General features: G+C 54.2%; 3 protein-coding genes across 12 annotated transcripts in view; 2 read left to right on the forward strand and 1 right to left on the reverse strand.

The window, feature by feature from the left end:
• CUNH11orf80 (chromosome unknown C11orf80 homolog) overlaps positions 1-5,654 on the forward strand; it is a 98,900-nt gene extending 93,246 nt beyond the window's left edge. The window contains exons 14-16 of the mRNA XM_040639488.1: positions 2,464-2,539; positions 5,255-5,442; positions 5,540-5,654. Coding sequence (XP_040495422.1) covers positions 2,464-2,539; positions 5,255-5,442; positions 5,540-5,605 — 330 coding nt within the window. The 3' untranslated portion in view covers positions 5,606-5,654. The remainder of the gene's footprint in view (positions 1-2,463; positions 2,540-5,254; positions 5,443-5,539) is intronic.
• A 102-nt stretch (positions 5,655-5,756) lies between these two features.
• RCE1 (Ras converting CAAX endopeptidase 1) lies at positions 5,757-9,054 on the forward strand. 7 transcript variants are annotated; one of them, XM_040639482.1, is made up of 8 exons: positions 5,792-6,024; positions 6,162-6,264; positions 6,361-6,444; positions 6,701-6,779; positions 7,310-7,477; positions 7,606-7,677; positions 7,893-8,010; positions 8,398-9,054. In XM_040639482.1, exons 1-8 carry the CDS (start codon positions 5,840-5,842, stop codon positions 8,744-8,746), a joined length of 1,158 nt encoding a protein of 385 aa, XP_040495416.1. In that variant the 5' UTR covers positions 5,792-5,839; the 3' UTR covers positions 8,747-9,054. The 7 variants fall into 7 exon arrangements, with proteins under 7 accessions (XP_040495414.1, XP_040495415.1, XP_040495417.1 ...); XM_040639484.1 differs by having other exon boundaries at positions 5,793-6,024; positions 7,948-8,010; XM_040639480.1 differs by lacking the exon at positions 6,701-6,779 and having other exon boundaries at positions 5,757-6,024; positions 6,365-6,444.
• Positions 9,055-10,859: 1,805 nt separating this feature from the next.
• PC (pyruvate carboxylase) overlaps positions 10,860-16,463 on the reverse strand; it is an 89,357-nt gene continuing 83,753 nt past the window's right edge. For 3 of the 4 annotated variants that reach the window (XM_040639477.1, XM_008709065.2, XM_040639476.1), the window contains 11 exons: positions 15,441-15,585; positions 14,997-15,086; positions 14,691-14,912; positions 14,091-14,247; positions 13,359-13,599; positions 12,990-13,239; positions 12,546-12,790; positions 12,282-12,461; positions 11,957-12,205; positions 11,574-11,714; positions 10,860-11,490 (listed from right to left, as the gene is read on the reverse strand). In XM_040639477.1, the coding sequence (XP_040495411.1) occupies positions 11,242-11,490; positions 11,574-11,714; positions 11,957-12,205; positions 12,282-12,461; positions 12,546-12,790; positions 12,990-13,239; positions 13,359-13,599; positions 14,091-14,247; positions 14,691-14,912; positions 14,997-15,086; positions 15,441-15,585 (2,169 nt within the window). In that variant the 3' untranslated portion in view covers positions 10,860-11,241. The remainder of the gene's footprint in view (positions 11,491-11,573; positions 11,715-11,956; positions 12,206-12,281; positions 12,462-12,545; positions 12,791-12,989; positions 13,240-13,358; positions 13,600-14,090; positions 14,248-14,690; positions 14,913-14,996; positions 15,087-15,440; positions 15,586-16,463) is intronic. The other variant, XM_040639475.1, reaches the window with a different exon arrangement.

Consider the following 16,463-nt stretch of genomic DNA (forward strand, 5'->3'; position numbering starts at 1 on the left):
AGGATTCCTCTAAGGTTGAGAGCTTAATATCTGAGTGTGGGTATTTCCTTGGTGATACCAGTTTCGGGATAGGAGAAAGGTTTCTCTAGTACATGAGATTTTCCAGGCAAGAATGAAGAAAAAGAATAAACTTTCTCTCAAAGAAGAAAAAAAAAGTGTCTGGAAATTTTTTTAGTGCTGTGTCTTTTTTTCACACCATCAGGGCCACCTTTACCCTTCTGTATTCCTTGGAATGTACTTAGAAGTTAAAACTTGATTTAGTAAATAATACATCATAAGAGTATTTTTTATTGAGTTACACTTAACATACCATAAAATCTACCATTTTAAATTGTACGATTCAGTGGCTTTAAATATATTCACTGTGTTATGCAACAGTCACCACTAAATTCCACAGTATCTCCATCATGCCAAGAAGAAACCCTGTACCTATTTGTAGTCAGTCCCAATTCCCCTCCTCCTATCCCCTGGCAACCGCCAGTCTACTTTCTGTCTCCATGGATTTGTCTATATTGGGTATTCCATGTAAATGGAATCACATAATAGGTAGCCTTTTGTGTCTGGCTTCTTTCACTAAGCAAAATGTTTTTAAGATTCATCCATGTTGTGACATGTGACAGTGCTTAATTCCTTTTTATGGCTGGATAATATCCTTTTGTGTGGATATACCACATTTTTTTCTGTCCATTCACCAGTTGGTGGACATTGTGTTATTTGCATTTTGGGTGATTATGAGTAATGCTGTGAACATTTATGGGTGGACATATGTTTGTAATTCTCTTGGTTATATATCTCGTAGTAGAATTGCTGGGGTGTACGATAACTCTTATGTTTATTTTTTTTCTTTTTTAAAGAATTTACTTTTAAGTAATCTCTACACCCACCATGGGGCTCGGACTCACAACCCTGAGATCAAGAGTCACACGCTTTACTGACTGAGCCAGCCAGGCGCCCCACTATATTTAACTTTTTGAGGAATTTTCAAACTACTTTCCAAACTCACCATTTTACTTTCCCACCAGCAATGTGTAATGGTTCTGATTTTTCCACATCTTCCTGGTGGTATTGTCTATTATTACTGTTGTTATTATTCTTACTACCACCATCCCATTAGGTATAAAGTATCTCATAGTGGTTTTGATTTGCATTTCCCTAATGAATAATGATGTTGAGCATCTTTTCATGGGTTTGTTGGCCATTTGTATCTCTTCTTTGGAGAAAGGTCTCCAAATCTATGAAACCCATTTTTTAAAAAAGACTTTATTTATTTATTTGACATGAGAGAGAGGACACAAATAGGGAGAGTGGCAGGCAGAGGGAGAGGGAGAAGCAGGCTCTCCGCTGAGCAGAGAGCCTGATGTGATGCAGGGCTTGATCCCAAGACCCTGGGATCATGACCTGAGCCAAAGGCAGATGCTTAACCAATTGAGCCACCCAAGTACCCCAAGCCCATTTTTAATTAGGCTGTTATTTTATTGTTGAATTATAAGAGTTCTTTATTCTGGATACAATGCCCTTATCAGATACGATTTGCAAATATTTTCTCCCATTCTTGTGAGTTGTTTTCACTTTCTTTATAGTACCCTTTGAAGCACAAACGTTTTTAATTTTGATGAAGAGGATGTCTATTTTTATGTACTTGTATTCTTGAAAAACAAGAAGCTAAGAGGATTGGGTTCTGATCCTAGTAAGAACTTTTGTTTCTCTGTGCAAACTGAACCAAGTGTGGCAAGCCTTTGAAAGGCTACAAAAGACCACAAAATGTGCCCTATGGCTTCCCAGGTTTGACCTCAGTCAGTTATATGTTAAGCACTTACCTGTGCAAGGTACACTATGCTAAATATATATATATATATACACACACATATACACTATGTAAAGGGATGCAGGCACAACGAACCGTACCTTTCAAGGAATTTAAAGTGTGGGAAATGGGGCGCCTGAGTAGCTCAGTTAAACGTCTGACTCTTGATTTCGGCTCAGGTCATGATCTCAGGGTCATGAGATTGAACCCTGCGGAGGGCTCTGCGCTGGGCGTGGAGCCTCCTTAAGATTCACTCTCTCCCTCTACCCCCCCCACTTGTGTGCACTCTCTACATACCTAAATAAATACATAAAATCGTTTTTAAAAATAATGTGGAAAACACACACATAAAAATGATAAACAAGGGCGGGCAGTGCATCTTCAGAGCCCAAGGAGTGGGGCAGATGGTAAGCAAGCGACCAGAGTCTGGAGGAGGAGGGAAATGCCTGGTGTGCCTGGAATGAGCTGCAAAGGCTCTAACAGAAGAAGCCTTGATTGGGGCTGGGTAGGGGGACTCACATGAGCCAGGAAGAAGTAAGGGAGAGTTCCAGGTGAGGGAAGACAGCCCTGTGAGGTCAACAAAGCCACCAGGCACACTTGTCTCACTGGGGCTTTTTCATGTTCCTGCAAAACTCACTTAGTACTTCTGATTTTTAAAGCAGCTGCTCCCAGAGAAAAATGCAGAGCAGAGCACAGAGGACGCACATGAGGACAGCAGCCTGGAGCTCCTTGCAGGTAAGGTTTCAGCTTTTCAGGTGACCACCGCACCAAAGCTCAGAAGTAAAAATGTTGACTTCAAGCTTTCAAACTGCACCTTCTACCACAGCAAAATCCTGGGATTTGGTTGGCTCCCACCGCCACTAGGGGTGTTCTGGGGCAGCAGGGGGCATTCTCTCCCCAAAGCTGGTATGACAGAACTAGAAATTCCTCATAAAGTTTGTGTAGTTAAAGATAGTTGCACATGAAGGGGGAGGGTCCTGAATCTAGTTCATTGCTTTGTGTCTTCTCTCAATCATTAGTGCTGATAATGCAGCTCTCCCTGGTTTTGGTTACTACTCTGTTTGGGGCTCTGGAGGTTACTCTTGGGTGCAGAATACCACCTCAGCCTTTATGTATGTTATGGGGAGTTGTTGTGATATGATTATACTGGTCTTTTCCTCACTCCCTCCAACACTTACACACCCTTCAGACCCAGCAGTGGCAGAGGGATGTGTGTATGGTTGGAAATCACTGTAGCCACTCATGCCTGAGCCTGATAGTGCAGGTGCCAGGCAATATTCTGAGGTTTTAATGATTTTTAAAAATTTATTTATTTGGGGGCAAGAGGGGGCAGGCACAGGGGGAGGGGCAGAGGAAGAGAGAGAGAAACTTAAGCAGACTCCCCCACTGAGTGCAGAGCCCGATGTGGGGCTCAATCTCACAACCCTGAGATCATGACCTGAGCTGAAATCAAGAGTCAGATGCTTAACTAAGCCACCCAAGCACCCTGATTCTGAGCTTTTAAAATGCATTAATGGTCTTAATTCTCAAAACAATCCTATGAGGTAGTGTTATGATTCTCATTTTGCAGATGTATCAGTAAAATTACTGAAGGTCACACAGGTAGTAATTGGGAGAGCCAGAATTCAAACCCAGGTAGCCTGGCTCCAGTCTGTCTCCAAGAGCCAAGACTAGCAGGGATGCACTGTCAAAACAGTACCTGGGCTTGAGGGAATTTGGGGACTGACTTTAGCACCTATACTTTGTTGGTAAAATTCCTTTCCAGGGTCACAAACACAACATGCTGCATGTTGTCCAGACTTAGGCCTAAGAGGTGTTCCTGAATCATTCTATCAGTTGAACCTTGTTTTAAATGTTGTGGGGGCTGTTGTTATTGAAAAGAACCCTGCAGTGAAGGCTTGTATAAAGCAAAGGATCTATTTCTATAAATTTAGATTTGGAGATTTAAAAGAATGGATACAATTCAGTATTTATGCAGTGAAGAGTAAAAAAGGAATTTCTTTCTTTCTCTAGAAGGAAGAAATTAACAGTTTACCCAGCACCTTCTGTGGACCCAGGGGGATGCTATACTTTGCTATACTCTGACAGTGGTCGCCTTCAGCATGGGCAGCATTGGTCCCATTTCACAAGAGACAAGCCAGGCTCAGAGGTTGCTTTGCAGGAGGATAATCTGAATTTCAGCCTATGCGTTCTCCACTGTACCATATAAGCCTTAATATCTAGGTATTCATAGTCTGGTGGAACCCCCTGGAAGACTGGGTGAGCTGCTCTGCTTTAAAAGCTGCAGCTGTAGTCACCATCAATCCTATGTTCCACGTGGGCAGTTCTGCTAAAGAAAATCACTGAAAGTTGGATGATGCCACCACATATCCATGTTCTATTCACTGGATAGCCTTCAGCTATCAGTCCTTTATGTTGTCTTACTGGCCTTCTCGTCAGTTGCTGGGAAGAAGGGAAGCTAGAGGGGAGAGGGAGAGTCTTAAGCAGACTCCAAGCTCAGCACAGAACCCCATGTGGCGCTCAATCTCATGACTCTGAGATAACCACCTGAGCCGAAACCAAGAGTCAGATGCTAACCGATGGCACCACCCAGGTGCCCCATGGTCTTCCTGTTTCTAATTTGACTTTAAGCCACTCCTTTGACAGAATAATCTAAAATACAAAATTAACAATACATCCCCAATGCTTATTAAAGTTCTTCACTTATTTTCGACAGATAAAAATCCATTTCTGTCTTCTGATCCCTTCAGATTCATCTCCTAGCCCCCCCCATTTTGCATTTCATATGGGATATAAATTAATGCCTTTGGGTTTTTGCATCTTTCTACCTGGAATTCCTTTCCCTTGTTGGTCTGGCCTATTTCTCTTCATCCTTTAAAACCCAGCTCAGACATCTTCTCAGGGAAACCTTTCTTCACCTCTAGGGATGGTTAGTAGCTTCTTTCTCTGTTCTATCCCTGGGCTTTGTACACACTTCTGCATCCCTCCCAGCATTTGTGAGCTTCACCCAGGAACAGCTCTTTGAGCTACATTCCCAGGACCTGCTCAGAAAGAATCTATGGGTACAAACTCATTTTAAATTTGCACAAGTCCATCAGTTAATAGTAGGGAGAATGCCAGTGGGCACTGCTCAATGCACCATGAGCTACGAGGAGAGGCGAGGCTGGCTTTCGGGCAGGGGGATCACAGCTTGGCAGGGAGGGAGGAGCTGGATAGTGCAGCCTCCAGAGAAATCTGAGCAGTGAATGAGTGGGCGCGAGCCCAAGTAGGACTGAAACCATTCTGCTGCCTCAGCCTGAAATGCCCAGATTTTGATCTGGACAGACCTGATTGAAAGGAATTTGAGGTGGGAGGGCTAAGAGCCGGACCTGTTCCTCCCTTTCCCCCGCACCAAGGGCCTTTCTAGCACAGGGCCGTGGGCGCAAGGTAAGGGGTCTTATTTTCGCCCAGGGACCAGCGGGCAAGTGGAAAACAAGAGGCTCAAGAGGGGCAGCCTCCGGCAGGGCAGGAAAGAGACGCGAGCCTTCCACCCTGCCAGGTCCCCGAGACAGTCAGAGGCCGCCGCATGCCGCACGAAGCCCACAGACGCCTCCCTGACGCCTTGCGGGAGCAGGGCGAGCCCTGGGGGCGGCCTAGAGGTAACCGGGCGAGGGCCGCGCAGGGGAGGGCGCAGCCAGAAGGCGGAGACGGCCGCTGTCGATGGGTCCTCACTCCGGGCTGCCTTTCCTCCCGCAGGACTCGCTCTGGCAGCAGGAGGTCTCCAATCTATCCGAGTGGCTGAGCCCCGGCCCTGAGCCCTAAGCTGGGGTGCCCCCCCAACCCCCGTGCTTCCATGCCTGCCCGGCAGCTGTTGGGGCCGCGTGCTGTCTGTTGTTCAATAAACCTGCTCTACGCGCGCAGCTTCTGCTTAAGCGTTGGGGGCAAGGCCAGGGGCGGGACGCCCGCGCTGCCGATGACGTCACCGGCGCTTCCGGCAGGCGCGGGTCGGGCGGCTGCGGGATCGCGTCACTGGTGCGCGCCGCGGGTCCGGGCGCGATGGCGGCGCTGGGCGGGGATGGGCTGCGCCTGCTGTCGGTGTCACGGCCGGAGCGGCAGCCCGAGTCGGCGGCTCTGGGCGGTCCAGGCCCTGGGCTGTGCTGCTGGGTGTCAGTGTTCTCCTGTCTCAGCCTTGCCTGCTCCTACGTGGGCAGCCTCTACGTCTGGAAGAGTGAGCTGCCCAGGTGCGGGGGCTGCGCGCGCGGCCGGAACCCGCGCTTCCGCGAGGCGGGGCTGTGGGCGGAGCTTGGGTGAACCGGGGGCGGGGCCGCGCTGCGCAGAGGAGGCTGTGGGTCCCCAGAACTTACTGTTCCCTCCGTAGGGACCACCCTGCCGTCATCAAGAGGCGCTTCACTAGCGTCTTGGTGGTGTCCAGTCTCTCGCCCCTCTGCGTGCTACTCTGGAGAGAACTCACAGGCATCCAGGTGCGAAGGAGGCGGGGCAGAGGGCAAGGCGGGGAGGGTCTCCAGGGTCTTTAGGGGAGAGAGAGCAAGACTGATGCCTCCTTTCCTGTGGCTCAGCCAGGCACATCCCTGCTCACCCTGATGGGCTTCAGGCTGGAGGGCATTTTCCCAGCAGCACTGCTGCCCCTGCTGCTGACCATGGTGAGTGCTCTTGTATTTTTCTGTTATAGCGTGACGTTCCTTTTCTTGGCCTTTTTTCCTTATCTTCATTGTGTCCATCTTTTGGTTGATGGGCAACAGAAATTCTGAGATGGTCCTTGGCCCTCGGGTATGCTTGGGTAGGAAATCCTGGCTGAGAACAGGAGGCTCAATCAAAGTCTCATGAGGCCTTTTCTGAGCAAGAGTAATGGATTTTGGCTTAAGCCTTTCCTTTGATCGCCCGTTTCTCTGTCCCCAGATCCTTTTCCTGGGCCCACTGATGCAACTTTCTATGGATTGCCCATGTGATCTGGCAGATGGGTTGAAGGTTGTCTTAGGTGAGTCCTTAGGGTTGAGGGGAAAAGTAGGCACAGGCAGCCCAGCTCAGTGGAGAAAGGGATTAGGTGGGCTTGTGGTGGGACTTGGACATGAGATGTAGATGTTCTCTGTTTCTTTATCAGTAAAATGGGAACATGTAGCAGATGGCCTGTAAGAGTTGGTTTCTGACATCCGAGGAGGCCCCTAGGAAGCCCCAGCAGTACTTGTATGTGGACTAAAGAACGTTGTTCTTCCTAACATTTGGCTTCTTCAAATCAGAGCTGGTCTTGAGTTCTGATTTTGATGTTTCCAGAACTTACTACCAGGATATCCTGCCTCAGCTACTAATACTTGTCCTTTCAGTCCTCTTGAAACATTGTTTTATACTGGGTGTGATAACAAAGCTTGACCCTTACCTGTTCCTCAGGAGTATTGATGCCTAACCTGAGTTTGGCCAGGGAAAGGTTGTGGAAGAGGGGCCCCTGGGGCCTCTAGGATCTCTTTGTTCAATAGCTAATCACTAATTCCTGGTCCTGAATTCCCTCCCTAGCCCCTCGTTCCTGGGCCCGCTGCCTCACAGACATGCGTTGGCTGCGGAACCAAGTGATTGCGCCCCTGACAGAAGAACTGGTATTCCGGGCCTGCATGCTGCCCATGTTAGCACCATGCACGGGCCTGGGCCCTGCCGTGTTCACCTGCCCACTCTTCTTTGGAGTTGGTGAGTTTGTCTAACCTGGTCCTGTTGAGATGTTCCCAGCATGGGAGCCAAAAATGGGGCTTGGAGCAAGGGTGCAGCCTATAAGGCAGTCGTAGAGGAATGTGACGTGGTTCTTGCCTTCCTCCCAGCCCATTTTCACCACATTTTTGAGCAGCTTCGTTTCCGCCAGAGCAGCGTGGGGAGCATCTTCTTATCTGCAGGTGAGTCCTAGAAAGCTTGCCTGGGGCAATCCTGGGTTGGGGTGTGTAAGGGTGTCCCTGATAGCCATTCTGGAGGAAGACTTGGGACAGAGGGTTGTAGTATTAGAAGGGCCCCTGGCCATGGGAGTTGGGGTGTAGAGGACAGCTATAGGTCCTGGGGCAGGCAGCCAGTGCCCTCAGGGGGACGGGGATGTCTCTGGCTGATGGGCATGCAGTGCTGGGGCAGGAAGAACATGCAGGTGTCGTCACTCGAGGCCTCCCCGTCTCCAGCGTTCCAGTTCTCCTACACAGCTGTCTTCGGTGCCTACACTGCTTTCCTCTTCATCCGCACAGGTTGGTCCTCAGTCTCTCATGGGTCGTTCCCCCCCCCCCGGGGGGGGCCCGGGGGCCCCACGGGGGGGGGGGGGGGGGGGGGCGGGTGTGGTGTCTCTCATGGGTCGTCCCCCCCCCCCGGGGGGGGCTCAGGGGCCCACAGGAGTGGGTGGGAGAATGGGAATGTTGTGTTTGTTGTAGGAGTGACAAGTTTTTTCCACTGTGGTCTCTGAGACAGGCAGAGCCAGGGCTTTCATTCTGGTGAGGTCTGAGAGGTGGAAGGGAGCAAAGGCCATGTGGTGTGTGGGCGGTCACCGATCTCCTATTTCAGGGATGTGGGTGATTAGCCCTGGAAGGGCCCTGGGAGGTGGTGGGGATGCTCCAAGAACTGCTGTCTCCCCTCCCTAGGACACCTGATTGGGCCGGTCCTTTGCCACTCCTTCTGCAATTACATGGGCTTTCCTGCCGTGTGTGCAGCCCTGGAGCATCCGCAGAGGCGGCCCCTGCTGGCAGGCTATGCTCTGGGTGTGGGACTCTTCCTGCTTCTGCTCCAGCCCCTCACGGACCCCAAGCTCTACGGCAGCCTTCCCCTTTGTGTGCTTTTGGAGCGAGCAGGGGACTCAGAGGCTCCCCTGTGCTCCTGACCCATGCTCCTATGAACTCTCATGGGCTCCCCAGCCCCTCCCCATCAAGGGGTACTGCAGGGGAGGAGCTGGCTGGGGTCCCCGAGATCTCAGGAATTTTTGTAGGGGATTGAAGCCAGAGCTAGTTGAATCCCAGGGACCAAGAGAAAGGAGCAGATATCCAAAGGGTGCAGCCCCTCTCCAAAGGAGGTTGAGGAGCAGCTGGGAGTGAGGGGACGAGGGGCAGGTCCCAGGAGCCGTGCACTCCCTTCCTCACTTTGGACTGCTGCTTTTCTGAGCTCCTCTGCCCCCCTCTGCCTCTGAAAAGCTGCTCGGGGGTGGAATTTACAAAATCCCTCCCCCTCAACTTCCCAGGGTTTTCTCATTGTCTTTTTGCATCAGGACTTTGTATTGAGATATTAAAGAGATTTAACTTGGGTAACACGGCTTTGGACCTTTGGGAATCAATCTATTTGGGGTCTTATGAGTGTGCCCACCACTTTTCTTGACTACTTTGAACACTAACCTCTGGGCAGTTCAGCCTGGTAGGCACAGTTCCCTGAAGTAAAGGACAGGATGGGGTCCTCTGGCTGCCTTGGGTCTGTAGCTTCCACCTTTCTTAGCCATGCCCCAGGTCCTAGCACAGGTGGACCTGGGACTGCAGATGCCACGTGTGAACTCAGCTCAGCCTAGGGCCTGTTGGCTCCCAGAATCAGGGAATGGAACTTAGGGCCCTGACCCCAGTGATGGAGCCTCCAACCTGTGTCCCGCGACAGGGTAGAGGGTTGACTGTGGGCGCTCCACCAGGACCTCCCCAAAATTTACCAACCTCACCTTACACAAGGGAGAATAAACAGGTTCAAAATGGGAGAGGAACCAGCTCAGGGTCACCTGGGAGTAGAGGCTTTTCTGGCGTGGACCTCTGCCACTGTGCTGCTAGTCTGGTCCCTAAAAGAATTTAGAACAAAGACTGCAACCCTAAGAGCAGCAAGGGCCCTGCTGAGCAACACTGGAACTCAAGGTTCTTTCTTAGAACTTTCTAGTGTTCTATCTATAGCCCTTCCTCTTGTTTTTCGAATGGTTTTCATTCCCCTGCCCCAGGGAATTTAACTTTTAAAAGAATATTGTGTTTTGAGGTCTCACTCTAGACTAGAGGAGGTTGTCCCAAGTTCCGTCCCAAGGCTGGTGGCTGAAAGGAGACGGGTGTGCAGTCACTCCCCAGGGCACCCCCAGTTTGGCTGAGACTACACTACATTCACCTGGATCTAAAGTCTGTCGTCATAATCACATACCTACCTTGCTGTGGAAAGCTCTCCTGTCTTCTGGCCTGTGTAGCAGCTGTGGGGGAGGCACAGAGGGTGAGCACGGCCCTGTTTTAGAGGGCACCTTTGGGCTCTTGGGGTCCAAAGAGGAAACCCAAAACCACCCCCCAAATAAGGTTGTACCCCAAGAGCACTGGGCTCGCAGGGTGCTGGGAGTGTACTGCCTGCCTGGTCCCCTGGAAATTGGGGTGTGCCCACATCTGGGCTGTGCTCTACCCCTTCCTCATGCTCCTGCTCAGGAACTGCCCAGCGCCCCCATTTCACTTCCCCTTTGGGGGCTGGGGGCGGGCAGCAGTGCAGTGATGCAGGCAGGGTTGCTGTCCCCCTGCGGGTGAGGGATTCTCCAGAGAGCTTGGCTATGGGAATGGGCAGGATGAGATCCTGAGACTCAATCCAGTAGTCCTAACCTCCCACTAAAATCCTCACCTACAGGTTCCCATATCCAGGGGTTTTGCCCACCTCCTAGAACTCGGTGCCTGTTTGCATCCAGTCCTTAACTGATGGGGTGGGAGGTTGGCCCTGGGTTTGGAAGTAAAGCAGTGTGGTTGGGAAGCAAGTTCACTGACAGCTTGGATCTGAGCCCTCTGCCTCTTATTAGCTCTGGGGTCCTAGATGAGTTATTTAATCTTCCTAGGACTCCATTTCTCTTTACATAAAATGGGGGATTGATTCACTGTGTTAATGGGTGTTCAGTGCTTAGAACAGCACCCCTCTACCCAAGTTCTAAGTAAACTAATCCTGTTTGGGGTGTGTATACCATAGGCACTCCACAGTGGCTGAAACCAAGGCTACTATTCTCCCTACCCTCCAAGGAGGAAGATACAACCGACCTGCCCCTGCCATGGGGAGTCCCGACAGACAGCCCTGTCCCTCCACTGAGTGGCGCCCACTGGGGAAGGCGGGGTGCTGCACAGGACCCGGCATGGAGGGCAGTGGAAGCCAGTTTTATTGAGCAAAGTTCTCAGGACCTGGAGCCTAAGTCTCCTCCCAGGAGACAGGACCCCTAAACCTGCGCCTCTGGGTCTTAGGCCCACCTACACCACCACCTGTAGTCTCCAACAAGGAGAGGACCCTTATTTGGCAAGAGATGACTATGTGAGCAGCTGTCCAGCAGGGAAAGGACAGATGGCTGGAGGAAGGGAATGTGCCACAGCAGGCAGTGTGTCTCCTGCCACAAGCAGCTGACAGGAGCTCCAGGGCTAGGCCTTTCTGCCCTCGGGCACTGGCTGGCCTGGGCCTGCCCTGGCAGCGCAGTGTCTATGGAAGGCTTGGGGTGGGGATGGCCAGGCTGCCAATCTGGGGCAAGATCACTCAATCTCCAGGATGAGGTCATCGCCCTCCAGTGTCATGTCTGTGGTTACGTGCACCTTGCGGACAGTGCCCTCCATGGGTGAAGTCACCACAGTCTCCATCTTCATGGCGCTAAGCACACAGAGGGGCTGGCCCTTGGCCACCTTAGCCCCAGCTGCCACCTTGATGTCTATCACCTTCCCAGGCATGGGTGCCCCGATCTGGCCCTTCACATCCTTCAGGGCCTTGGGGTGGAAGTGCATCTCCTGCAGGCAGGGCAGAAGGGAGAAGACATGAGGCCCAGGCCCGACCCATCCCCACCGCCTGGCTGGCCCTGGAGGGACTGTACCTTCATGGCCTGAGTGTCCTTGACCAGAATGGACCGCAGCTGTCCGTTGAGCTCAAAGAAGACCTGCCTCTGGCCAGCCCGGTTCAGGTCACTTATGGCAAGGGCTTTGATGTGCAGTGTCTTGCCCCGCTCCAGCTCCACCTGCAGGGAGGGCACGGAGGCTCAGAGCTGGGGGGTGGGGGACAACAGAACACACAAGTCTGGGTAGAGCAGCTGCCCGACCCAGTCCCAGGCAAATCCCCCAACCCTGGGTCTCAGTTCCTTGCTTGTGAGGTGGGGTGACAGCCAAGCCAAAGCCTAGAGCTCTAGATGTGGTGGTGCCCTTAAGGATGCAGGGGCAGGGGTGCTGGGGTGGAGTGCAGATAGGTGCCAGAGCCACTGACCTCAAACTCCTCTGCAATTTTGGGTCCCTGCAGGAAGAGGCGGGTACTGAGGCTATCCAGGGGGCCAAAGGTAGCAGTGAAGTCCTTGAAGTGGGCAAAGACGTCTGGATATATGGCCGCTGAGAGCACATCCTCTGGGGTCACCTCCTCCCCATGCCGCTCTATGAGCTCCTTCTCCAGCATCTGCAGATCCAGTGGAGGGAGGGAGGCGCCAGGCCGCCCCTCCACCCTTGGCAGGTCCTTTAGCACCTGGGGAGCAAAGTGGAGGGTCAAGCCTGATGTCTACACCCAACCTCCACCCTCACACTGTGCTGGGCCTTCCTACCTTAGAGCGAAGGGGCTCAGGGAACCCCCCGTGGGGAACACCAATGTAGCCCTGCAGGAACTCTACCACAGAGCGGGGGAAGGACAGTTCTTCTGCCTGGGCTTCAGCCTCTGCCCGGCTCAGCCCATTCTGCACCATGAACTGGGCCAGGTCCCCCACGATCTTGGAGGACGGTGTCACCTGAGAAGAAAAGCCCCTGGGTTACAATGCTTGGCATCTTATGGAGGCCCAGAGGCAGGGATAAGAGCACTGGGCCTAGCTCACCTTGATGAGGTCGCCCAGCATCTGGTTGGCCTCCACATAGGCCTTCTTGACCTCCTTGAACTTGGAGCCAAGCCCCATGCTGTGTGCCTGGAAGTGCAGGTTGGTGTACTGGCCCCCTGGGATCTCGTTCTCGTAGACGTCCGAATTGCCAGACTTCATGGTGGCTGTGCAGTCAAAGGCCGCATACAATCCCCGGGCCCCCTCCCAGTACTCACTGTAGTCAAACACACGCTCCAGGGGCACCCCTGCAGGGAGGCCAGGAGAATACACTAAGCTCCCAGGTGCTCCTCCCAGGACCCCAGAGCCAGCTCAGGTCCCGTCTCAGATGTGGGTGATGAAGGCAAGGTCAGGAAATAGCTGGATTCTAACACAGGCCAGACTCCACTAGGACTGCTAAGGGCCACAGCTGTGAGGGGAGTGGCCACGGACTCCCACGGTTCCTACCTGTGTCCAGGGGAGTCCTTCGGGTGCAGGCCACCAGGGCCCCCATGCTGGGCTGTGATGTCATCCCGGACATGGAGTCAGCCGCCACATCTACCACGTCAGCCCCAGCCTGGGCACAGGCCAACATAGCTGCCACACCCGCTCCTGATGTGTCGTGGGTGTGGATGTGCAGTGGGAGGTCAGGGAATCGGTCCCTGAGGGAGCTGACCAGCATGGTGCAGGCCATGGGCTTTAGCAGCCCTGCCATGTCCTGGCGCAAGAAGGAAAGAGAAAGGCGGTAAGGAAGGGGGCATGATGAGGGAGGGACGTGGGGCTGGGGGGAGATGGGTGAGGAGCTGGAGGAGTCCTGCGGTGGGGCGGGGCCGGCACCTTGATGCACAGGATGTGGGTGCCGGCTCGCACCAGCTCTTCAGCCAAGTCCATGTAGTACTGCAGCGAGTACTTGGTGCGGCTGGGGTCAGCCACGTCACCGGTGTAGGAGATGGCGGCCTCCACCACACCACCGGCACTGCCCGCGGCCTCCATGCCCAGCAGCAGATTAGGCATGTAGTTGAGGGAGTCGAAGACCCGGAAGACGTCCATGCCGTTCTCCTTGGCTACCTCACAGAACCTGAGCGGGTAGGAGAGCCCAAGGGTCAATCCCATCTCACTCCTCGCTGCACATCCCTCTCTGGCTCTGGCCTGGCAGGGGGAGTGGCACCCAAAGAGCCAGTGTGGGGGGCCGCCCGGGTGTGGCCGAGGCCTTCTCTGGGGCAGCCTGGGCTGCAGCAGAGCTGTCCTGCCCGTCGATCTGTACAGTGCAGTTCAGTCTGCCCAGGTCAGAAGAATCAGCTGGAGATTCTCCGCAAGAGTGACAGTCTGAGGGAGAAAGGGCACTGAACGAAGGAGTCCTGAGGCTTCCACCGCCCCCATGAGTCAGAGGTCCTTCCCGTTCTCCAACTATGACTCTGCACTCCACGAAACTGCCAGAGAGCAGCCTTGCTGGGTGCAGCTACGAGGCTCGGTGTCCCACCCTCTGCGGGGAGCACAGGCCATTGCAGTGTGGCCCGGCCCCCGCTGGGCCACGCGGTACAGCGTCTGCCCACCCGACCCCAGGCTCACTTGAAGACCACGTTGTCGGGGTAGTTGGTGTAGCCCACAGCGTTGGCCCCCCGCAGTAGCATCTGGAATGGGATGTTGGGGATGAGCTCCCGGAGCTCCTGCAGCCGCCGCCAGGGACACTCATACAGGAAGCGCATGGCAACATCAAACGTGGCTCCTGCACAGGGACCAAGAGGCCCAGGTCAGCCCCTCCGTCCCCTGGGACTCCAGCACACCTCGCAGCTCTGCGGCCCAAGCCTGCAGCCCTCACCCTGTCCCGCGCGTCTTCAGGATCCCTCACACTCCTGCCCCAGCCCTTGCAGACTTCTCCCTTTGCTGCTCTCCCAGTGCAGCTGAGGGTCAGTGTCCGCTGGGCCCCCTTTCACAGCCCTGCCGCCAGTTCTCTGTGCTGTCACGAACAGGCTGGTGTTCCTCCCTGACCTTGGGCTACCAGGGTCTCAGCTCTGTGAGGCAAGCCCAGAGTGGGCACCAGTCACTGCTGAACGGATGAACACCATGCCTTGTTCACCTCTCACCGGTTTCCTCAATGTTAACATCTCTAGCTTCTGGAATGGCCGGTGGCCAGGTGCCGTCCCACATTCCAGCCCTCCTCCAGCCTACCTCCCCAGTTCTCTATGCTGAAGAGCTTGCTGAAGTTGTGGGCAACATAGGGGGCAATCTTTTTGAGATCGTGGGTTCGCACACGCGTGGCCAGCAGTGACTGGTGGGCATCCCTGAAGGTCGTGTCCATCAGCAGCAGCCCCTGGTGGTTCCGCACAGCTCGAGCAAAGCCCTCGGGCCCCTCCCGCAGCAGGATGTCTCTGAAACCGTCCGGGGGTGGGCCTAGGGCAGACCTGGGCATTAGCATCCCTTCAGGCAGCAACCTCCTCTTTGTGTCCCCGAGTTGGCAGAATGAATCTCACCTACCTATGGGCACTGCAGGGACAACAGGGTCCGTAGGGCTGGGGCTGGCCTTGACGGGGATTGGGGTGGTTGGGCCGTTCACCATGACATGACCTAGGGAGAGAGTGAGTAGTGGGATCAGGACAGGGTGGGGAGGGTCCAAGTTGAGGGCAGAAGTGCAGTGGATGGGCCTGGGGAGGAGGGGTTTCTCCAGGACCCCTAGTCCTCTCCAAAGCTAGGGCCTCCCGGGTCCAGGCAGTGGGGACCTACTGAGGGCCACATGGACAGAAAAGGGGGCATCTCTAAGATCAGCGGCAAGGAAGGCGGGCAAGGTGGGAAGGTGAAGCAGAGGAGGAGGGTGCAGGACCACCACGAGGGCAGGGACAGTGGGTGCTAGGAAGCTCTTCTAGGCAGGAGCTGGGAGCAAGGCATCTGGGAGGGGAGAGCAGGGCGGTGTCGGGGCCGGACCGAGGTAGTGCAGCAGCTTCTGAGCCCGGTTCTGCGCAGGCCGCAGCTGGAACAGGTCTGGGTTCTCATCGATGAACTGGGTGTCCACGGTGCCTGCCAGGAACTGCTGGTTATTGAGCACGTTCTGCAGGAAGGGGATGTTGGTCTGCAGGACAGAGGTGGGTGGGAAGGTGTCACTGTGTAGCATGGACGGGGAAAGAGGAGGCTGAAAGTGCCACCCTACGCCAGCATAGCTCCCCATGTTCCCCAGGATACTAGGCAGAGGTCTGGGGCCTCCCTGCGGAACGACATTTCCCCATCTCCTCACCAACCCCCTATCCTGGCAGAGTCCCCTAAGTTGTTAGGGGGCTGAGCCCACTTCCCCCCGTCTTGCTCGCCCCAGAGCATGTGCTGAATCACCTCCTCCTTCCTCAGGGATCTGGAAGTAAGCACCTCCCCTCCACACAGCCCAGGAAACGGGTCAGGCCTTTCCCACAGCACCATGACATAAAGCAGCCACGCTTCTTGACAGATGTCCCCACCCTCAACCACCCCCTTCTCTGCAACCCCCCCCCAGCAGCCACACTTGGGTATCCTCACTAAGGGCCATCCTGGTGGCTAACTCCTGTGGGCCCTCGCCCACCTTTCACTTGCTGACAGCTCCCACCAGGACATCCTGGCCCTGGGCTTCCAAGACCTGCTCTCCTCCTCCCCAGTCCCCACTGGGGGCTCCTCTCACCCCTGCGGGATGGAGGTCTCAGAGCTGTCACCGGGCCTCTTCTCCTCACACAGCACATTCTCCCTGGGTGACCTCATCCTGGGCTTCCAGCTCCAGAGCCAAGACCCTAAGTGGAAATGCCTCCTGGGCACCTCTCCTTGTGCGGCCCTCACACAAGCTCAAGTCCAAAGTCAGCTTCCCTCACCCGATGCTCCTCTGCCTTCCACTGGGCGCTCACTGTACCCCTGGTTACCCAAATCTACACTCCATCACCCCCAAATACCCACTCCTGTGTCACTCACTGGTCAAGCCAGAGGGTTCTACCG

The sequence above is a fragment of the Ursus maritimus genome, unplaced genomic scaffold (genome assembly GCF_017311325.1).
Source record: "Ursus maritimus isolate PB19 unplaced genomic scaffold, ASM1731132v1 scaffold_23, whole genome shotgun sequence".
In the NCBI taxonomy this organism is placed as follows: domain Eukaryota; kingdom Metazoa; phylum Chordata; class Mammalia; order Carnivora; family Ursidae; genus Ursus; species Ursus maritimus.